This window comes from Varanus komodoensis, unplaced genomic scaffold (assembly GCF_004798865.1).
Source record: "Varanus komodoensis strain SLA01 unplaced genomic scaffold, ASM479886v1 scaffold6_2, whole genome shotgun sequence".
NCBI lineage: Eukaryota > Metazoa > Chordata > Lepidosauria > Squamata > Varanidae > Varanus > Varanus komodoensis.
This window is the reverse complement of record NW_025336346.1, coordinates 4,427,125-4,448,347: the sequence shown is the minus strand read 5'-3', so window position 1 is coordinate 4,448,347 and position 21,223 is coordinate 4,427,125. Positions and strand designations below refer to the sequence as shown.

The following is a 21,223-nucleotide window of genomic DNA, read 5'->3' as shown; positions in this document are numbered from 1 at the left end:
CCATGGTTAGATATATGGTGTATTGTCTGAACCCAGACCACTTCCCACAGAGCAGCTTATTTTCAGGCAGTGAGCCAGCCAGACAATGCATGGCTTTTGCTACTATTGTTTAATGCACACTGGAATATGTGTCATTTGAACTGGGAAGACCAATTTCATAATCAGTTTCTGGTGTGGCCAGTGAGCTGCCCAGCAAAAATTGCCTGCTGCTTTTTTATGTTCGTCTTCTGGAGGTGAACAAGGTGTACAATACTTACAAATTATATGTAGCCTTGCCTACTCTATGTTCTTGCAAGTTGCAGTAGCCACAGGAAGGAAAGTACAGTTGGTAACATAGAAATTGAAAAGGTGAGACTGCCTGTAGAAAGGGGTCCCAACCTTTTTGCACTCTTGGACACATATAGGAATTTGAGAGGCCTCTATGTGTACCATCACAAAATGCTTAATCAGTAAATTGCCATTGTGGGTTCTACTTGCTGTGTCTACACATTTTAGATTGTGACCTATTCACCAAAATATTTTGTTTTGTGTCTATCTCTTTCGTTGTAATGTCTAATTTGGCTATTTGCTGGTGGTACAATACAGCCAATGTCTCTTTTAGATATATTGTTTTGGCAATGACCAGTAGTCACTTCTTTTTGGGAAGATGTTATTACACAGGTAAATTTTTGTACTGGAATAGTCTTTAATATTTCCTAATGTATATGCTCTTTAAAATTGTTTACTGCTTCTAAGAAATTAACAAATCCAAGGGGAGATGAGGTATATACAGTCTATGCACAAGTAGAGTTTCCTGTCAAAAAACTCACTCCTTTTGCAGTGTTCCTTGGGATGCCAATGAGATTACCAAGGGAAGAAGAGGGGAGCGAACAACGCATGGTAAACCAAATAATCTGTTAAGTACACTGTGGGTTGTTAGGCCATCAACCAACCTACTGTGGCTTATTATTTTGAATAAATACAATTGAAGCCCAAGGTCATTACATATTTGCTGTGGGGAGATGCATAGCCTTTATATACTTAAAGATTTTTCCTAAGAAATAGATCATGGGTCCCCAAACTATGGTCCGGGGGCCGGATCCAGCCCGCCATGCAAATTTATCCAGCCCACCATGCCCATTTGGACCTGCCCTGCATGCGCCTGCGCTCATGTGTGCACCCGCCACTGCCCACCTTGCCCGGCACATGGGGAGGCAGCGGTTTGTTTGCTTGGAGAAAATGATCTCCAAGTGAGCAAGCTGTTGCCTCATGTGCCTGCCCCGCGGCGTGTGCCTGCCCCTGCCCACGCCTTGCCTCCCCTTGACTCAGTGCGTGTGCCCGCACCTCTCTCACACGTGCCACCCTCGCTCCCTGCCTGCGCGCCCCGCCAGCACCATCTTTCCAGCCCATGCACCCTGCCAGCACCTTTCAACTGGCCCCCTGATGAAAAAGTTTGAGGACCCCTGAAATAGATTAACCCTTGCAAATCCTTTTCATTCCTGCTACCTGAGATATTTTAACTGGAGATACTAGGAGTAAAGTTGGAACCTTATGTATGTAACTTCCAAATGTAGTGATGAATGTTAACTTCTCCCTATATAATAATGCAGAGGCTTATGGAGTGATGTCTGATTTCCGAAAGAAAAGAAGTATTAACTTAGTTGAAAGCAGCATATAGCTATCTTGCATGCAGGCAACCTTCCCTTCCAAGGAAGTGAGAGTATCATCATATCTCCTTTGTCCAACTGGCTACAGGGTGAAATACTGGCAGTTAAGAAAGGTCTAGGTAGACCAGGTATAACCAATGGATTACCAGGTGGCTTATCATAGGCCTACATATTATATAAATATGACATAAGTATTGGTGTCCACTCCAGCAGATCAGTTTTTAATTCATAAATTGATCATAAATGTAAATATTCCTCAAATCTGCTACCCAAGCTTGATTCTACCTAAAATGTTCCAGTAGCACTTTGTACCCCAAATAAGTGCTTAGCAATTACAGTTGGTACAGAAAGGATGTGTCTTTTTACACAATGCTTTGCAGTGTACATACACAAGATCACAGTGCGCACAGCATGGTATGCAAAACCATATTTCTAGACACATTTTACTCATTTACCTGAGTAAAACTCATGAAAAACTCTTTATTCATTTACTCAACTCCTTACAGTATTGAAGCAGGACTGGAGCTGCATCTTTAGATCTGTCTGTAAAGCTGTATCACCACTGTTGTATATCAGCATATTCAAAATTTATGTTTGCACAGCAATTTCAACACACAAGTAGCTGCTTGCACAAAGTGGCTCTGAATAATCACAGACCCAGATCACTGCAGTATACCAATCATCTGAGGCCCTTACATGTTAGCAGCTACTTGTTGCATAGTAGCAGATATTGCTATGCAAACTATCATGCTCAACAGGCCCAGAGAGGTCCGCCTGGCGCCATCGTTATTTGTTTTTTGGTGCCAGACGAAGACCTTTTTATTTAAGCGTCATTTTAATTGTTAATATTATTTGATTATTTTATCTGGCCAGGGCGACTTATTTTATATTGTTATTTCTTATGTTGTGAGCCGCCCCGAGACTTCGGCGAATGGGGTGGCATAGAAATGTTTTAATAAATAATAAATAAACACGTGGATATCAGGCCAAAAAGAACCTATAATGGAGGCAAGACTAAACACATATAACATATGAAAAGAGCTTACATTGATACTAAATAACTATCTTAAAATATATTCAGTAAAGCATACTGTACCTATCCGGATTACATGGGCAACTATGTACAAATCTTTCTTCATATCCTTGCTGCTGAGATCCTAACAGATTTATAAACATAAAAATAATTGTTAACAGTATTTAAATTATAAACTATATACTATTTTCAAATAAAAAGCTAAGAGTATACATCTTTTATAACTGTCCCCATATGTCCACATAAAAAAAGAAAAAGTGGGGGGATGTAAACATCTTTTTTTCTGTGATGGACATTTTTTCAGAAATGAGAAAAGAAACGTTTCATGTATTTTTCATGCACGTGTATCTTCCATGAAGTAACTTTTCATGGAATTACTCTAAGTAAATTTGATAAACATGTATTTACTTTTATAGGTTAAATATACAATCTTTCATGATAAGTTAGTTGTTCTATACCTTTCATGTTTTTAAAATATTACGTTTGACAAATAACGCAGTTATTTAATGAATCTATATTCCTCTTTTCTATAGAAAACAATACTCATTGCAGCTAACTTTATAGCCCAAATATCATGAAACAACAGTCACCAAATCACAATTAAAATATAACAATACACATTACAAAATTAATACCAGAAACCAAGGAGACAGCTGCAGCTTGTCAGGTCACCAGAGGCTAATGGAAGACTTACCATGGCAAGCAGATTTTGTGACCTCTGATCAAAGGTTGCCTAAAAATGTGTTACTGTTCCTGAATACTGGAACAGAAAGAGGTTGACCAGTCTTTCCAGTGTGAGCATTCCACAATTTTGGCATCACCAGAAAAAAAGGGTTTGACTTCCATGGCTGTCTGATATTGTTATCAGACATGGACTAGACTCCAAAGCCCATCTTAAATATAAATAGACTCAAAAGGGAGAGGGTGGTTCTTCAGATATTCAGATAATAGGCATAAGGCCTTTATAGATTAACACCAGCACTTTGAATTGACCCTTTGAAGCAAACAGGCACAGAAATAAAATAGCTACATTTCATTTCCAAGCTGCCAAATTTTGGACCAGTTGAAGCTCACACGCTATCATTAAAGGCAACCCTACAACAACAACAACAACAACAACAACAACAACAGAAACAAAACAGTAATTTAGGGGGAATTTTTTTAGTTTTCCCACAAATTTCCAGCTTTTAGGAGAAAAATTAGGAACTTTTCCCCCCATGAGTTTAACTTTTCCAGGCACTGTATATCTCTACAACTTCCACTAAAGCAGTGTAGGAAATCCCTTGCTCTTCTCTTCCTTTGCCACAGTTCTTGCTCAAGTTAATAGAAGTAGCAATAGAACTATCAAATATCTTGATATTCTTATTCCAGCAACCAGTTCATTTTGATTTTTCTCCATAAAAACTGATGAAAAAGTCAATTTAAAAGTGTTTTATAGTATCTACAACTCTTTTAAACAAACTTCCATTATTTCTCCAAATTTTCACTAGCAAATAGCATCAGACACTCATTCTAGTATCAGAATATGAATTCAGAAGGTACCCGAGCTTAAAACACTAATAATAAGTTCTTTATGTAGGAAGAAACCAGAAATACCAAAGAGAAAAAAACCGGGTAGAAAGGTCTAAATAGAACCATCTTCCATTTACTGGAGATTTAAATTAAAATGTATGTATGCAACTTTTTCAGTACTGGCTGCAGTAAATATAGGCTAATTACTCCCTTCACCGTACTGACATTATCAAACCATTTTTGTCTACAAAAACATGAAGGCCATTCTAATTGTATGCTTCTTTAAAAACAATGGCCAAAATAAATGCCAAATGAAATACAGCGTAGGAAGAACTATTTATACATATACTTGCAAAGTTAATTTCTAATTTTTATGCCACACCTTTTTATTACAGTGCACATTAAAAGTAATCTAAAAAAATCATGGCATTATTTTATTCAAAATTAGCATATAATTCTGGTTCTCAATACAGAACATATTTTTATCTGACAATCATGCTGGATTCAGATGTAATACGAAACCATGGTTGGCCAAGTTAAGATGCACAAACAAAGCACAATTCATTTAATCTAGCCATAGTTTAGCACTGCATGCCAACACAGCAAATGTTTGAATCTGAGACCGCCCATAACATGATTTATTGGAAACCAACAAAATCAGCATCTGAAACCACACCTTCCTTGTTTACAAAGCTACAGTTTCAATTCATAAACCAATTAAAAATCAAAGTTAAGGCCTTTACTCTGCCTCATGAGGCTTGTTGTACCATGGAAATATGAACTGTTCCTCCATGAAGGTAGGAATATACTTATTAATTTTTATACTGATTGGTGAGGGAACAGAGATGACCTGCTATGCCTAGTTATTGGAATGTGGAATAGGAAGGTGGGGAACATACTGCTAATGAACAAATTACTAGTTATGAACATCTATGAAAAGGGAGAAGTGATTCAACAGAAATATTTCAGAGTAAATGGTCAACATTTATCCAATACTGAAATTAATATACACCAGACACATTGGAAACTATAAACAGGGTAACAAAGAATAAAATCAACATTATATAAATATGTATTGTTGTAAAGGAATGTGATATAACTATTTATTATTTATTTTTATTAGTGCAATATTTGTATTATTTTACTTTATACTTCATAATTTTGATGAAATGGAGAACTGATTACAAAATATAATTGGAATATACATGAGGGATATGATGCATATTTTTAAAAGTATGAAACTGAGTCCTAAATGCATACATAGAAAACACAAGCAGAGATTCAGCTAGGATAGGCAGGTTGTTTACTCTGTCATTCTTGAAGTGGTCATCTGCACATTCACACATATAGGCTCTGCACCTGCATGGAGGCTTTTTGGGGAGGAAATTTCTGTAAGAATGTTTAGGTGGGAACCTGTGCCCCATCTATCACTGCCAATATATCACAGAGGCTTCCTGCCCATTCCCTTGGTTCTCTTGAGACTGACTTTGTGGTCTTGGAAACAGGGAAGACAAAACTGACCTCTGGCTAGTCATCAAGACCGACTACAAACTGGACACAGTACCACTGCAATATCAAAATGCCACCTGAGGAGGGTTGGTGGAGTTACTGAAGTAATGCTGAAGAAGCTGTCTGCCTTTGCATAGTCACTGAGTAGGTAGTACTTTATAAATGTGGGGTCAACCAAGTGGTGGCTCTACATAGGTCAGGTAGGAACACTCTAGTGCAGAAGAAGTTGATATTCCCCTGGTAGAAAAAGCTGTTAGTGGCCCTAAGAGCTGCAAGCCAATCACAGTTGAAATGCCAAAGAAATTGTCTATACCATTAATGATGCAAATATCTGAGAAGAGACTGGGAGGCCCTTGCTGCTGCTGCTGTAGTAAATAAACTAATTCTGTGACTGAAAGAATCTTTTGGTTTGTGTTTGATAAAGTGAACACTGGTGAACATTGAGCATGGGAAGAGCAAATTGTAGTGATGTAGGAGGAGAAGAAATGGATGTGGGTAATGCAATGTATTAATATTAAAATATGAGACTACTTTAGGATGAAATAGAGTAGCCAGGATACTAATGGGGACTGGCAAATATTCACATATAATGCCAGTCCTCTATCACTTACACTGGCTACCAATTGAAGTTCGGGCACAATTTAAGGTGCCAGTTATGACCTATGAAGCCCCAAACAGCTTGGGTCCTGGATACCTGAAGGAGTGCCTTCTCCCCTATGTGCCCTCCCGCCCCTTGAGATCTGAGTCAGAGGCCTCCTCTGGGAGCCGTCCCTGAGAGAGATCAGGAGGGTGAGTACCCAGAGGAGGGCCTTCTCTGCAGTGGTGCCCCGACCGTGGAACACGCTCCCCAGAGAGGTTCGCCTGGCGTCAATGCTTCTTTCCTTTCAGTGCCAAGTGAAAACCTTTTTATTCTCCCAATATTTTAATAGCTAATTTTAATTGGTGGTTTTATACTTAACATCAGATGCTGTGCTATTCCTACTCTTATTTCAATTTTATGCTGTTTTATAAATGGTGTTGTAAACTGTCCTGAGATGTCTGTGATGGGATGGTACAGAAACATTTTAAATGAATAAAGAAATAAATGAAATGAAGGATCTGGATGAAGAACAAGTTCACTGGAACAGTGGGCAGATGTAATTGCAACTAGGAAAGAACCTGTTAGGATAACAGACTCATATTGATCACCTTCATAGATTTGAATGGTTTAATCATCAGTGTGTGGAGAAAAACTGACAAATTATAGCTAGGTTTTTAGTGAATGAGCTGGAGTAGCAATGTTCAAGGAAACCATGGAGGGATAGACAAGAAAATGAGGGAGAAAGCTGAAGAACCTTGTACTTTAACATGAAAAGCTGAGATGATGGTAAAGTAGACATAGACAGAAGAAGCTTTTAACCTCTCTTTTAATAAAGAGAGTGAAGGAAGAGAAGAATCTGGACATTGATATGGAGAGAATCCTGTCTGTGATGCAAATGAGAAGGATTTCCATTTTGCCTCATAAGACTGCTTGGTAGAAGCCTTCCAAGGCACATCCAGTATGGGACAAAGATCCTAAGGGAAAGAAGTATTAGAGAATGCTAGGGAAGAACCCTCCAGGCTGTCAGGCAGATAACACTGGTCTACAAGGAGAAAGCCTTGGAAATGAAAGTACCTAAATTTTACCAGAATTGGGTCACTAATAAAGGGAAATTATGTCTTGAGTATTAATTGGCTCCAGTTTCCAAGATACAGCTTCAGGTCAAAATTGCATCAAAATAATTCAAAATTACGAGGAAGATGTGTGACTATGCTGTATAACTTTTCTGCAAAATGTGATATAGCAATGAGAATGGTGCCACACCAATAATTGATAGTTCTGTTCCAATCTGAGTGCTTTCTTGCTGAACTGGACACTTGGGATCACCAAAGGCTGGTCCCATTGGTACTGGGGAAGTATCTGTCCAGATGGCTCAGTGCTGAAGAAAATGAAGGAAGAGATGATACCAGTTACTGATGGATGTTGGTTCTGGCCTTGATACTGAGGGACCAGCAATCTGAGTATGAAATGGGTTTGAACATCAATCTAATGGTGTCCTTTGGAATGCATCTTATGGCTTTCAGATTTTGAGAAACCCGAAGATTTTGTAACCTTGGCTCTTTTGGACCATGCAGCCTAAGAAGGGTTGATGACCTAAAGAAGGAGGCAAATTGAAATAAAATACAAATAAAAGCAAAAAATAAAAAAAAAATAAAAAGGGAGAAATAAATTAAAGCAGGGAGAAGGCTTAGTTCAACTAGAGACTCGCTTGAGATGTGAGCTGAACTTCTTCCACGGCAGTTGAAGAAGAAATGCAGGAATGGATGGGAAAGCTCTGTCACATACTGACAGTGAGGTCAAAGGTCCTGCCAAAATATTCTCTTCCTGAAGAGAGACTCCACACGGGCACAGCACACATATGTGTGATGCACATATTTTGCCTGCTATGTACCTGCAACTTACACTATGGTATCAAGTCTTAACTATGGTTAGCACAAACCATGGCTTTGTGTAACAAATGAACCCAAACTCAGTTTGCAAAATAATTCTTAGTGGATGATAAGGAAACTGAGAAGTGTAACATACTGTGAAAAGTGCACACATTCGATCAATCTTCTCTGGATTCCTGGGGCCCCCATTCTTGTTTAACCTTACCAGAAACCTTTCACTGAAAAATCAAAAAATAAGAAATACATGCAGTTACCCACAGTGCCTATTTTCAGAATAGTCAGATTGGTCAAGATTTCTAAACATTTATGGAACTTAATTGAAAGTTCCTCATTCATCTTAACCTGAAAAAAAACATAAATTCATGGGTCATTTTGAACAATACTCTTCTATACCTGCTTGATACACATGGTGAAAATGAATATCTTGTTGCAATAACTTGTTTCTAATTTGAAATTACACAGTGTGTTTTGATTATCATCAGAAATAGAATTTAATAATCAAAGTCTAATTATGAACCTACAGGAATAGAAAAGAACTCAGAGGTTATCTAACCCCAATGTTTGTACAGGCCAAGTAAGGACTCAGCATGGAAGTTTACTTATCATTTTAAAACCTTTGAATAGATTTAAGAATCTACTCTATTCCTAGGAAACATGTTTTGCTGTTATATAGATTGGTAGCTTGCCTTATGCCAACAGTCAAGGGCAAGTTCCATAGGTAAAATGCCCACAGGAAAGAGGGGTAGGACTGTAACTTCTCTTAGACCTCTCAGCTGACTTCGATAATGTCACTAATTATATCCCGCTGGATAAGCTGACTGGCCGTGGTGCTGGAAGTTCTGTGTTGCAGTACTTCTGCCGTTATGTAGTTGGCATCTTCCAGGGGTCAACTTCAAAGGCCCTTCTTTGGGACGACTGCCAAATGAGGTAAGAGCCCTTTCAGTGGTGACACTCTGGTTGTGGAATGCCTTTCCAGAGACACTTGCCTGAAGCTTATGTTGTCATCTTTCTGGAGCCAGGATATTTATTTTCTTTGGGTTTTTAGACTTTTTCTAGTCTTCCTACTTACACACACACACACACACACGGATGTGAGTCAGTGTGTGTATATCAGGGATCCATTTTTATTGCAGGTTTCTCTAGTTTTGTTCTCTTTTCAAAATTTTAATATTTTAATTTTCTGTTTTATTATGGTATTATATTTTAGAGATTAGGAAGCATTAGGTTAAAGGTTTTATAGTAAGCAATTTCCCATTAGGGATGCAAAGCCTAAATTAAGATGTTAACTTCACAATCTTATTACATATTAAAGTGTTTCACAACTTCTAAGAAACTATCTAATTGGCCATTAGAAATTTATGTAACAATTATGTTTGGGAACCTCTTCTTGAAATGGGATTAACTTCATTTACACAACTTATTGTTGGTTGCCTGCAGTCATTTCAGGGACACAGCTTTCAAAAGTATAAGATTTTCTTTCCAAAGGAGGGTCAGTATTGGAGGGTATTAATGTAAACAGTGTAAAGCAGTGCTAAGGTACTGGAAACGAAGATGCCTGAAAAGAGATTTTGAGTATTAAATAAATGTTATAGTCTGTTCTATTATCATCATCATTGTAGCAATTGTTAATTATGCTTTTCATAGTTAATTATGTGTCTTTCTGTATATTTATACATACCTAGAACTGGCTGGTCAAGAAAGTATTTTACCTAACAATACTTCTACTTTTAGTTAAGAAACTAGGGAGTTTTAGTAGAAGTAAATGCACTGAGGGAAAGGATATTTAATGTAGAACAGGGTACCCCAAATTCAGTGCAGTCCATCACCCAACTGAGCTGAAGTAATAATTAACTCACCAAGAAGCAGCTACTAGTATAAGTACAAGTGGATTCAGCAGAGAAGCTAAGTAATTATTTCCCTTTCTTTACCTAAAACTCATAAGAGCATAAGTAAAGCCATACTGGCTCAGACCAGTGGTCTATCCAGCCCAGCACTCTGTTCACACAGTGGCAAACCAGCTGTCCGCAGGATCTCTCAAACAGAATGAGGGGGCAAGACCTCCTTCTGCCCAAGCTCCTGAGCAACTGGTGTATGCAGGCATGCCACCTCTGTTAAAGGAGGTAGTACATAGCCAGCAAGGCTGGTAGCTACCAATAGCCTCCTCCTCCATGAATTTCTCCTGTCTTCTTTTAAAGCCACCTATCTTCTTTTAAAGCCAAACTGGTGGCCAGTGCTACTTCCTGCAGCAATGTTTGCCATAGTTGAACTATATGTTGTGTGAAGAAAGAATTCATTTCTTCTGTCATAAACCTTCCACTAATCAGCTTCATGGGATGACCCCAGGGTCTAATATTCTAGAAGGAGAAAAATGTTTCCCTCTCCACTTTTGCCACTTCATGCGTAATTTTGAATACTTCTTCCATGTTTCCACCTTACTCGCCCTTTTTCTAAACTAAACCATTCCATTTGTCACAGTCACTCCTCATGGGGGAGCTCCTCCACAGCAACACAGAAAGCCAGAAGGGGTCTCCCAGGCCATCTAGTCTGACTCCTGGCTCCAGCCGGCTCTGCTCATGACATGTCCATGTTCAGCCTATCCTTGAACACACTCACTGATGGGGCTTCAAACACCTCCCATGGAAGCCCATCCCATATCCTGGGGTTCTAACTGTCAGAAAGTTCTTCCTAGCATCCAAATTGAACCTTGGTTCCTTGAGCTTTGCTCCATTGGAACATGACCTGCCCTCCTCCACAGGGGAGAACAGATCTTGACCCACCTCCACATGACATCCTTTCATGTACCTATATGTAGCCAACAGATCCCCTCGGAGACTCCTCTTCTCCCAGTTCCCTCAGTCCTGCCTCATGCGGCTTCCCCTGCAATCCAGCCACCTTCCTTGTGGCCTTACACTGCACTGATTCCAACCTGGCTATATCCTTCCTGTAATGTGGAGCCCAGAACTGAACACAGTACTCCAGTTGCAGGCACAGCAGAATAGTATAGCGTAGCAGTAATACCTCTCTCAATCTAGATGCCACACTTCCATCCCCCTGCTCATTTTTGTTGCCTTTCCCTGTACTTTTTCCAACTTGATAATGTTCTTTTTCAGGTACAGTGACCAGAACTGTACACAATAGTCTAAGTGTGGCTGCATGAAAGAGTTGTATAAGAGGGCTATGATCTTGGCAGTTCTATTCTGTATTCAATTCTTAATTATGCCTAATATGGACCCTGCCTTTTTTCACAGCAGCTGGACACTGGTCCAACATTTTCATCAAGATGTCCACCCCAACCACCAAGTTTCTTGAACTCAAGGCATAACTCTAAACTCTATCTCACTAGAAGCGTAATTCCATCATTAAAGTTAATTTTGTTATGCATCCCAGTAGATTTCTGAACAAAGGACTGGTAATCTATATATCCTGAAAAGGAAATAATAGGATGTTTTTGTCTTACCTGATCTGCTTGCCTTCTCGAACATCATACAAAAAGAAGAAAACATCTGCCTCTTCTCCAATTGTATTATAAGTGAAACTCTTTAGACTGAGAAAGAAATGATGAGGTACTGGCAGACGGCATGTTTCTCCATGGCGTGGGCGTATTGTATCTACCTAATTTTGGAAAAGGAATTTTGGGAAATTTGGGAAAAGGAATCAAAGGACTTTGTAGAAATATTTCATAGTTATACATTTAATAATAAAATTAAAATTAAGGCTGTTTTCCCTTCTGTTAAGAATATCAGACTCTCTATTACAGATACCTGGGAACTGTTTTGTTTTTGTTTTTAATTTATGTCTACTGTGATTTAATTTGTGTTCCTTGAAATACCACCAAAATCCATTTAACTATCAGAAAATCCTGATAGATAAATCCTTCCACAGGAATCCTGGATAGGATTAATGTTCCTTATCAGAAGCTCAAGCTATTTTGCACCATTGCTGTATTGGGCAGAATTAAAAATGAACAAAGTTCACTATTAAAATAAAGCACACTTCAACACATTAAATGTCTTTTTTGCTATATACTGTAATATAATACACTTAATGAATAGTTCAACATGTGTTAGGACAATATCATGTCAATGAAACTCTACGACCAATGGTCTGGCAGATTTTTCCCCTTACTGGTGCAATGTATTTCTTTCTGAAAACCCTATTTTTATTGCCTGCTTTAGGTTGTAGTCTAATTGGTTTTCATAACTAGGAACAGTATGTAAAACATTTTGTTTGGTTCATACAGCAATATTGTACCTAAACCAGTGTCTTCCTATATATGCCTGATTGTGGAATGAAATTAGAAAACAGAATGCAAACACAGCTATGTGGCTAAGGAATAAATACCATACTGAGCTCACTGAAAACCTATGGAGGTGGCTGTGACAGGTGCTAGGGAACTCTCTTGCTCTCCTGTTCTCTCTCTGGACAGGATCTCATGTCATCCTGTAAGCCATGGTGGACTGGTTAAGCAGCATCAGGCTCAGTGTGGCTCCTTCCCATCTACTTTCCCCTCAGTGCATTTGCTGGCACCAAGATGTGTCACAGGTGTTTTTGCAGCCAAACTTTAACTCATTGCCTCAGTCTCCTTCCTGTTCTGACTACTACTCCTTTTGGTTTACCATTTTTTTTCCTTCTGGTGCTTCAAGAGTATGGAAATGTATTCATTATTCCTTTAATGCCATTCTTTCAAAAGTGCACAGATCTGTTTCTCCAATGGCTATGTTCAGACATAACACTAACCAATGCCATGCCGTTAACTACATATTCATTTATTAGATTTCTAGCCCACCTTATTGGCCACACGGCTCCATTCTGTTCACATGGTGTCTATGCTTACATGGTTTCTATGCCTCTCCATCCTCCCTTGAAATGGTAGCATGCATCCTATCAGTCCACGTGGCTCAGAGTCAATCCCAGGGTGCACTGTTCCTGTCTGCCTCACCTGCCTCTCCATTCTTGGCCCACAATGATGATCACCCTGATAGTGGTGCCTGTGCATAGCCAGAATGCTCCTCTTGTGTAAAGTTATCTTCACAAGAAGAGAGCACTAGCTCCTCAAGTAGAATAAATATACAGCCATTTCAGGGTGCTGCTCCAGCAAAGGGCAGTGACTGACTGTAGTGCCAAGAATAGCTGCCTGCCTGGTTCCTGCCAGTGGTGGCGTGGCATATGATGCCCTGCTGCCACTGACATTCTAGAGCTGCAGCTAGGCATTGGAAAGGCAGTGCACAAGGCAGCCAATTGAAGAAAAAGCAGCTCAAGGCAACCAATCAGAGTGTGGCTAGGATGCCAGGCAGAACAGGACAGAGAAAAATGGAGGCTACACCATCTGCTGCCCCTGCAGCCACTCTTGCCACCAAACTTGATGGCAGAAATGCAGAAACTGTGAGGAAATATTGTAACTGGATTCATACATAAAGACAAACAATGATGAAGCATGGAAATCTTACAAAAAACTGTTGGTTCTTCATGGAGATTCATGGAACTAAACATGTCATGCTTCACCATATATGCTGAATTTACATAAAATGACAAACCATACCTTTTCAGTTTCCAGCATGGCTTGTCATTATGTGTGAACACAGTCACTATTTGTAATCCTGCCTGAATAGCACCCTTGTATGTTGTTCTTGTCAAACAGGGATCAGAAGTGGAGTATGTTACATATAAGGAAATGGACAGCACAAGGCTGAAAATGGAAAAAGAATTAAAAGTGTAAGTGCACTAACAGTAGTGGGATTCTCTCACTTTTAAATGCTGAATTGGCACTTCTCAGTGCCCTCCACCCTTTCCATACTTCCATTTACTCTACTGAATCTTGAGCTACTTTAGAAATGGGAGTTATTAAATCACCTGCAACTTTTTGAGGCTACCTTTTGAAATAGTTACTGCAGGTACACAAAGCAACTCTCCATTTACTTCTCAAACTACAATTTGTGTACATTACAGTCCAGCCTTTAAATTGTGCCAACTATTATCAACAGTTTGGGGTTTTTTTTAGAAGATGAAGGAATGGAATGGCGCAAATGAGCTGTATAGACAAGCATTAATTCTGCCTCCTCATTGGCTTCCATTCACTCTGCCCCATGCAACAGCTTTCTAAGGTTTAAAAAACTGCCAGGGAGATCTGTGCACTTCTACTGAAGTGTGGTTACTGCAGCAGCAGCCACTATGAAAAGGAACCACAAAATGGATGGAGGTTAATAACTTCCACTTTTGGACTAGCTGGAGACTTGCAGAAGTGTTAAAAAGATAGAGGACTCCGAGAAAAATCAGTTTAACTCTTAAAAACATTTTAGAATACCTTGAGCTCTTTGAAAGATAAATAAAAGTGGGGTATAACTATTATAATGATGATGATGATGTTTCCTCTGGATGTTCTCCATTGGCCTTTCCTCCTCATTTTCAGTGCTTTTCAAATACACTACTGGATTCTTCCTTTCCTCTTACTATTTCTACTCCAGTCCTTTTGCAATTGTGTCCAAACTAGCCTATATGCAGCCTTGTCTTGTCAATTTATTTTATCTACTCCACTTTAGTGCTCCCTCAGACAGCTGCAGCATTGATCAAGCAACATTACACATATTGGAAAAATGAAAAAGACAACCACCACCACCACCGCCGTCATTTAAAAATTTCAAGCACATTTCAGTAAAACCTAAGTGCATTCTTCTAAAGGTGATAAAGAAGGGACAGGCTTTCCAAAAGGCTGCTTGGAAATCAGTGGAGGGAGGCAATCTCTGTCAAGGAAGGCTGCAGGTAGCATTGGTGAGCTCAGGAAGAGTGGCATGATAATGATGGTAATGGCGATGGTGATGAAGTGATGATGATGGTGATGATTTGGCCACTCTTGCCAAGCTGCTCGGTAGCTAGTTGCAGTAACCCAGATTTGGACAACACAACAATCCATCATCAGTACAAAAACATACAACAAGCATGGGTTCTCAGGGTGGCTTGTTCATGAAAATTAACACATTGGGTTCGCACAGCATGATAAGCCACCATGATTGGCTACCTTTGATGGGTTGCTATATTGTGTGAACCTGGTCTCTCCTCTCTCTCTTTCTGTATTTCAGCAAAACACTTCCACATGGTAAACAACCTAGCATAGTCTGGCTAGATCCATTCAGACCCCCTCAGATCACTGACACATGTGTGAATACCTGAAGGATGGTGAAACGTGGCATGTTTGTTTACTGTGAATCACCATGAAAAACCAAGAATTTGTTTTAGCATTTCCACATTTCAATATTGCTTCTCATTAAGCATGAGGCTGGATACAATGTTTTTCTACTGTTTCCCCATTCTGGCCAGTAAGTTTGGAGGCAAGAAAGGCTGTGGTTACTCCAGCTGCCATTTTCTACTGCCCTGTTCGTCTAGCAAAGGCTGAGTTGCTGGTGGACAGGGAGCTAACTGGTGGCCTCTACACTTGCTGTCCTCTCTCCTGGACCATGTTCCCCAATGCCTTGCTGCCACCTGGCCTATCACCAAGGTGTCTGCCTTGTGTGACAGCACTTTGTTATCATTTCTCAAGTACCCACCACTCTGGCTGCTGCTGCAGGGCAGACCCTCTCAGTGCAGGGCCTTCTTCTTTATCAACTGATGCTTCGGACAAGCCAAAGCCAACTTCAGTGGCTTCCAAACCATCTGCTGCCTCCAGTGTGCCCAAAAAGCACAAGGAGAAGAGAATGTGGCACTGTGCAGGTATAGCACCCATATGTGTGATGCACAGAGGCCAAGATGAAGAACTTAGAATCTCAAGTGGCCCAGAAGTTTCACATCCCATAATAATCCTTACGGAAGATGCATTAAGACAATAGGATATTACTCTGATGATCATCATCACTACTATTATCCTAATTATAAGGTCACCTATGGAACAAACTGAAATGTTATTTTAGAACAAATGGAATCTTTTGCCCCTATTTTTAGGTTTCACTCAATCTTACTCTCTCCGTGTTGCATTTCTCCTTTATTCCTTTCCCTTCATTAGCCTCAAGGTACAGTCACAATTCTACATTACTTCAACCCTCCTCATCCCATAAAGTGTGCTTACGTTAATCAACAGTGTCATGCTGCCTATGAGTAGCATGAGACACAGTCATTCCTCATCAAAGTCCTCCAGATACTGCCACAATTATATTCCTCCCTTTTCACCCCCACCTGGCTACTCGGTGATTGGTGAGAAAGAGCCAGATCTGAGAAAAGTGGCAGGTGCCAAGAAAGACAGAAGAGGAAGTCATAGACAAATATTGATGTTTACACAGGCTGCAGGCAGAAAGCTAGCTACTGTTCTGGATCCTGCTGACTTTCCTGCACTTTTTGCATTCAGGGCTACAATTCCAGCCACCTTATAGGATTTCACTATTTTATTTTATTTTATTAGCTGAAGGGATCATGCCCTACGAAGATAATTATCTCTGTTTAAATTTTATGATATCTAGCTATATTTTCCTGAGCTCCAAGATCACTGCAGATGGGGACTGCAGCCAAGAAATTAAAAGACGCTTGCTCCTGGGGAGGAAAACTATGGCAATTCTAGACAGCATACTAAGAAGCAGAGCATCACCCTGCCAACAAAAGTGCGTATAGTCAAGGCTATGGGTTTCCCAGTTGCAATGTATGGCTGTGAAAGTTGACCATAAGGAAGGCTGAGCGCCAAAGTATTGAGGCCTTTGAATTGTGGTGCCAGAGAAGACTCCTGCGAGTTCCTTGGACTGCAAGGCAATCAAACCGGTCAGATACTGGAGATGAAACTCAAATACTTTGGCCACCAAATGAGAAGGAAGGACTCACTGGAGAAGAGCCTGATGCTGGGAACAATTGAGGGCAAAAGAAGAAGGGGACAGCACAGAATGAGGTAGCTAGAGGGAGTCACTGAAGCAGTTGGTGTATGCTTAAGGGGACTCCGAGAGATGTGGAGGACAGGAAGGTCTGGAGGAATGTTGTCCATGGGGTCGCAATGGGTCAGAGATGACTTCGCGACTAACAACAACAACAGCTATCAGCAGGCCAGAATGGAAACTGTACCTCTCTAGGAAAGTTGTTTTGCTGCATTATTATAATTCACACAGGATGGATACTTGTGAACCTTTCTGAAAGCAATGTACTGAGGGAACAGTATATAAAAAAATGAAAAATAAATAAATAAAATATTCTGGGATCTATTTCACTCTATTGCGGCATAGTTTTGAGCTAAAAGACTGTTTTAGTAACACTGGTAGGTGATTTTCATTTGCCACATATGCATAAGAAAGAAACTTGGGGAGAAAAGCATCAATATCAAGGAATCAAAAGCGATGTAACCTCCAGAGTCAAATATTTTTTAATTGGCCTAATACTTTGTAAAATATATTTCTGAACTCTGAAAAAACAGAACACTATGTTTGAAATATGTTTCAAGCATGTTTGGCCAATACAATACTCCATTTTGATAAGTAAATGAGTGTCTACTGCACCGATCAGGTCTTACTTCATATGAAAATGTTGCTTTAAATGTTTAAAAGAATGATGTGTCTGGATGCATGTCCTTGAAGTACAAAGTTTCTGCTTGAATTTTCAGTGGAAGGAGGCCTGAGGGCAACAATATCTTTCATGCAATAATAGTGGTATTTCATTTGGGGATTTGTTTCACCGCAAAGCCACATTAGGCTCAAACCTTATTCTAACTGAATGTTAGTGCATAAGGTGGCTTGGGATCTACTAGAACATCTCTATATGATTTGCAGTACATCTTCAAAAGTTTCTGTTACCCAAAACTGTAACAAAAGCAAGGAAAAAAACACCTCTGCAATGACAGTCCTTCTGCTGATTACTTATCTCTCAGCTTCACTGCTCCTCATCTAAAAATTAGAGTATTACATGAACCAGTTCTTTGTGCAACTCTGCTGGCCAGTTATACAGTTTTGTATTGTATTTGCAAGAACACCTGGTAATTCAAGCGCAGCTTTGTATAAAACTTAATGTAATTCATAGGGTGAAGTAAATAATTTAAGCTACCCCCCTGAGCCACTAGCCTAGTTCCATTTGACTTTAATTTTCTGGTAAAAAAAATAAAATAAAGTCCACAAGCCTAATATTCTGCAAAATGGGGATAATGAACAGTATTGGCTAGTACTGGCAGACCAATTGCTAACATATGTTTTACACGTTCTATAACACCACTTCGAGAGGAAATATACACAACTTCAAACCATTTCATCTGTGCAAACTCATGTGTAAGATCAGTAGATCAGCTCCTTTACAATACAGCTATCAGAATAAAGTGGTAAGTACAAGGCAAAGCCCTTGACTATAGTTGATGCAGAAAAATGTAAAGCAAAATCTCTACACTGGAATAACTGAAGAAATAGTTTTGACATGAATGCATATAATTTCTTCAGTATACTTTATGAATTACTTCAAAGTAACAAAAGATACTAGGATTGTGAAACTTTGCTTACCTGTGATGTGCTCTGTTGTACACTATGCCTGCTAGATAAATGCTGTGAAAATAAAAGAAAATGTTTTGACAACAAAGACACTTGCTTGTCTTTCTCTTAAAGCTAAGAAGTAGTTTCATTATTTTCAAAGGTCTATTATCCCTGTTTTCAACAGCTGTGTATTTTTCAAACTAAAGATCTGCTTCTATTAGCTGGCTCTGCACCCCCCTCCTCACCTGACTGCCCTCCTCACCTGTAGCTGCTGAGTGGAAGATGGCAGCGAAGAGCAGAGGGGCTTCCATGTTGGCCCTGCATTTCATTTGGCTGCCGGGGGGCAGGCCCTCTCAGTGCAGGGCCTTCTTCTCTGGTCGGCTCACTGGGTGGCGCTGAAGCATGACGCAAAAGGGCACTGCCCTTTTGGTGCCCATTCGACACCTGGGTGGTGCTGGGTAGTAGGAGGCTATGTTTATTTTTAGGGTTATCATTCGGTCTTTGGCATGGACTTGGGAGAGATGGGAGAGCAGCCATTATGGTAGTGCTGGGTAGGGGGTGTTATTGCAATGGGGGCAGAGCTTGCTGGCATACAAGAAGAGGGGACAGGTGCTTAGTACCTGTCCCCTCTTCTAGCTCTTCCTCCAGCTCGCAGATACAAGGTAGCTGTATCAGCCTTCCCTCTGGTCTGCTGGTGCTGCCGCTTAATGCCAGGTTGGTCTGTAATAAAGCTTCCCTCATCCATTGTAGATGAGAGAGCCGACCTGGTATGTATCACTGAGACCTGGGTGGGAGTGGAAGGTGGAGTTCCTCTCACTCAGCTCTGCCCCTGCCCCCAGTTACTCAGTGCAAAGCAAACACTGTCTGGAGGGATGGTGAGGGAGGCTGGCGATAGTTTTTAAAAATACACCTTCGCTTACCAGGCTCCCTCTCCTGACAGGAGAGGGTCTGGAGTGTTTGCACTGTGTGTTGGGTTCACACAACAGATTATGGCTTCTGCTAACGTACTGATCACCCTGCTGCGCTTTATCAGTCTCCCTGCCTCAGCTGACAGAGGTGGTCTCGGACCTGGTTGTGAGAACCCCCAGGATGTCAGTCCTGGGGAATTTCAACTTCCATGCCGAGGCTGCTTTATCCAGGGCAGCTGAGGACCTCATGGCTGCCATGACAACTGTGGGGCTGTCTCAGCGTGTCATTGGCTTGACGCAAGGTCACACTCTGGACCTGGTCTTTTCAACAGGACAGGGGGATGGGAATTCCAATGTGGAGGGACTAACATCTATCCTTTTGTCATGGTTGGGCCACTGCCTGGTTAACTTTAGCCTGTCGCCTCCTTTCCAACTTTGCAAGGGTGGGGGATCAATTAGAATGATCAACCCCTGGAGTCTGATGGATCCTGATGGCTTCCAAAGGGCTTCGGGGGTATATCCAGTTGATATGGTTGGTGCTCCTGTTGATGCCCAAGTTGCCATATGGAATAAGGAAATGACTCAGGCTATTGATTCAAAACAACATGGATGATCGAGTTCCATAGCATATGATAGAAGAGAATCATACCACATTTTTTCTTGCACCCTGTAAATATTATCAAGTCATTTGGATATCAGAGTTATGGAGGGTAGGATTTTCCACAATTCATAGAATCATAGAATAGTAGAGTTGGAAGGGGCCATGAAGGCCACTGGGTCCAACCCCCCGTTGTTGCAGGACACTAATTTACACCATCCCACTCAGATGGGTGTCCAGTTTCTTTTTGAATGTCTCTAGCATGGGACAGTCCACTACCTCTTGCATAGGACAGCCCACCACCTCTCTAGTCAGCTGGTTCCACTGTTGTATTACTCTGTCAGTGAGGAAGCTTCTCCTGATATCTAGCCTGAATCTGGGTTGTCGCAGCTTGACTTGATTGTTCCGTGTCCTGCACTCTGGTATCAGCAAGACGAGATCTTCACCTTCCTTTTTGTGACAGCCTTTGAGGTAGAAGGCTATCATGTCTCCCCTCAGTGTTCTCTTCTCAAGGCTGAACATGCCCAGTTCTGTCAGTCTGTCCTCATAGGGCAGTGTTTCCAAAACCTGGATCATTTTTGTTGCCTTCCTCCGAACCCTTTCTGCATCTTTCTTAAATCTTGGTGCCCAGAACTGGACACAGTATTCCAGATGAGGTCTGACTAGTGAAGAGTATAGGGGAACTGTGGTACTGCTCGCAGGAGTGTTGACAGAAAAGGCATCACAATTGGGGTTGATGCTTCTCCATAGACTGTGTTGAATATCAGGTCCCTCTCTGTGGCTGAAGCAATGTATCTTGGAATTCTCCTTCTGATAGTGAAGTTGTTGAGACCAGTTCCAGTCTCATTACCATAGGATTGGATTTCAACATAATCGGTATTGATTGATCTTTCTAGGTTGGACAGGAGTGGTTTTACCACTTTGACCCTCTTTGCCAACTTCATGGTCTTGGGCAGGTGCTGGGGGTGATCAGGTCCGTGATTACATTCCCAACTGAAGCAGGCAGAGTTGAAAGCAGGGGGTGGGGATTCCAAGGCAAACAGGGGTTCCATATCTACAGAACTGGAGCAATCTACCACCTGCAGCACCTTACTCAACAGGTCCACTCTTAGGCCACCTGCTATGTTCTTATAGGTCTG

General features: G+C 40.7%; 1 protein-coding gene across 1 annotated transcript in view; it reads right to left on the bottom strand.

Annotated features, from left to right (window-relative positions):
• The window catches only part of DOCK3 (dedicator of cytokinesis 3), a 283,802-nt gene that overhangs the window by 177,060 nt on the left and 85,519 nt on the right, over positions 1-21,223 (bottom strand). The window contains exons 8-11 of the mRNA XM_044451471.1: positions 18,609-18,650; positions 11,627-11,781; positions 8,306-8,387; positions 2,743-2,803 (exon numbers count right to left, since the gene is read on the bottom strand). Of these exons, the coding sequence (XP_044307406.1) occupies positions 2,743-2,803; positions 8,306-8,387; positions 11,627-11,781; positions 18,609-18,650 (340 nt within the window). The remainder of the gene's footprint in view (positions 1-2,742; positions 2,804-8,305; positions 8,388-11,626; positions 11,782-18,608; positions 18,651-21,223) is intronic.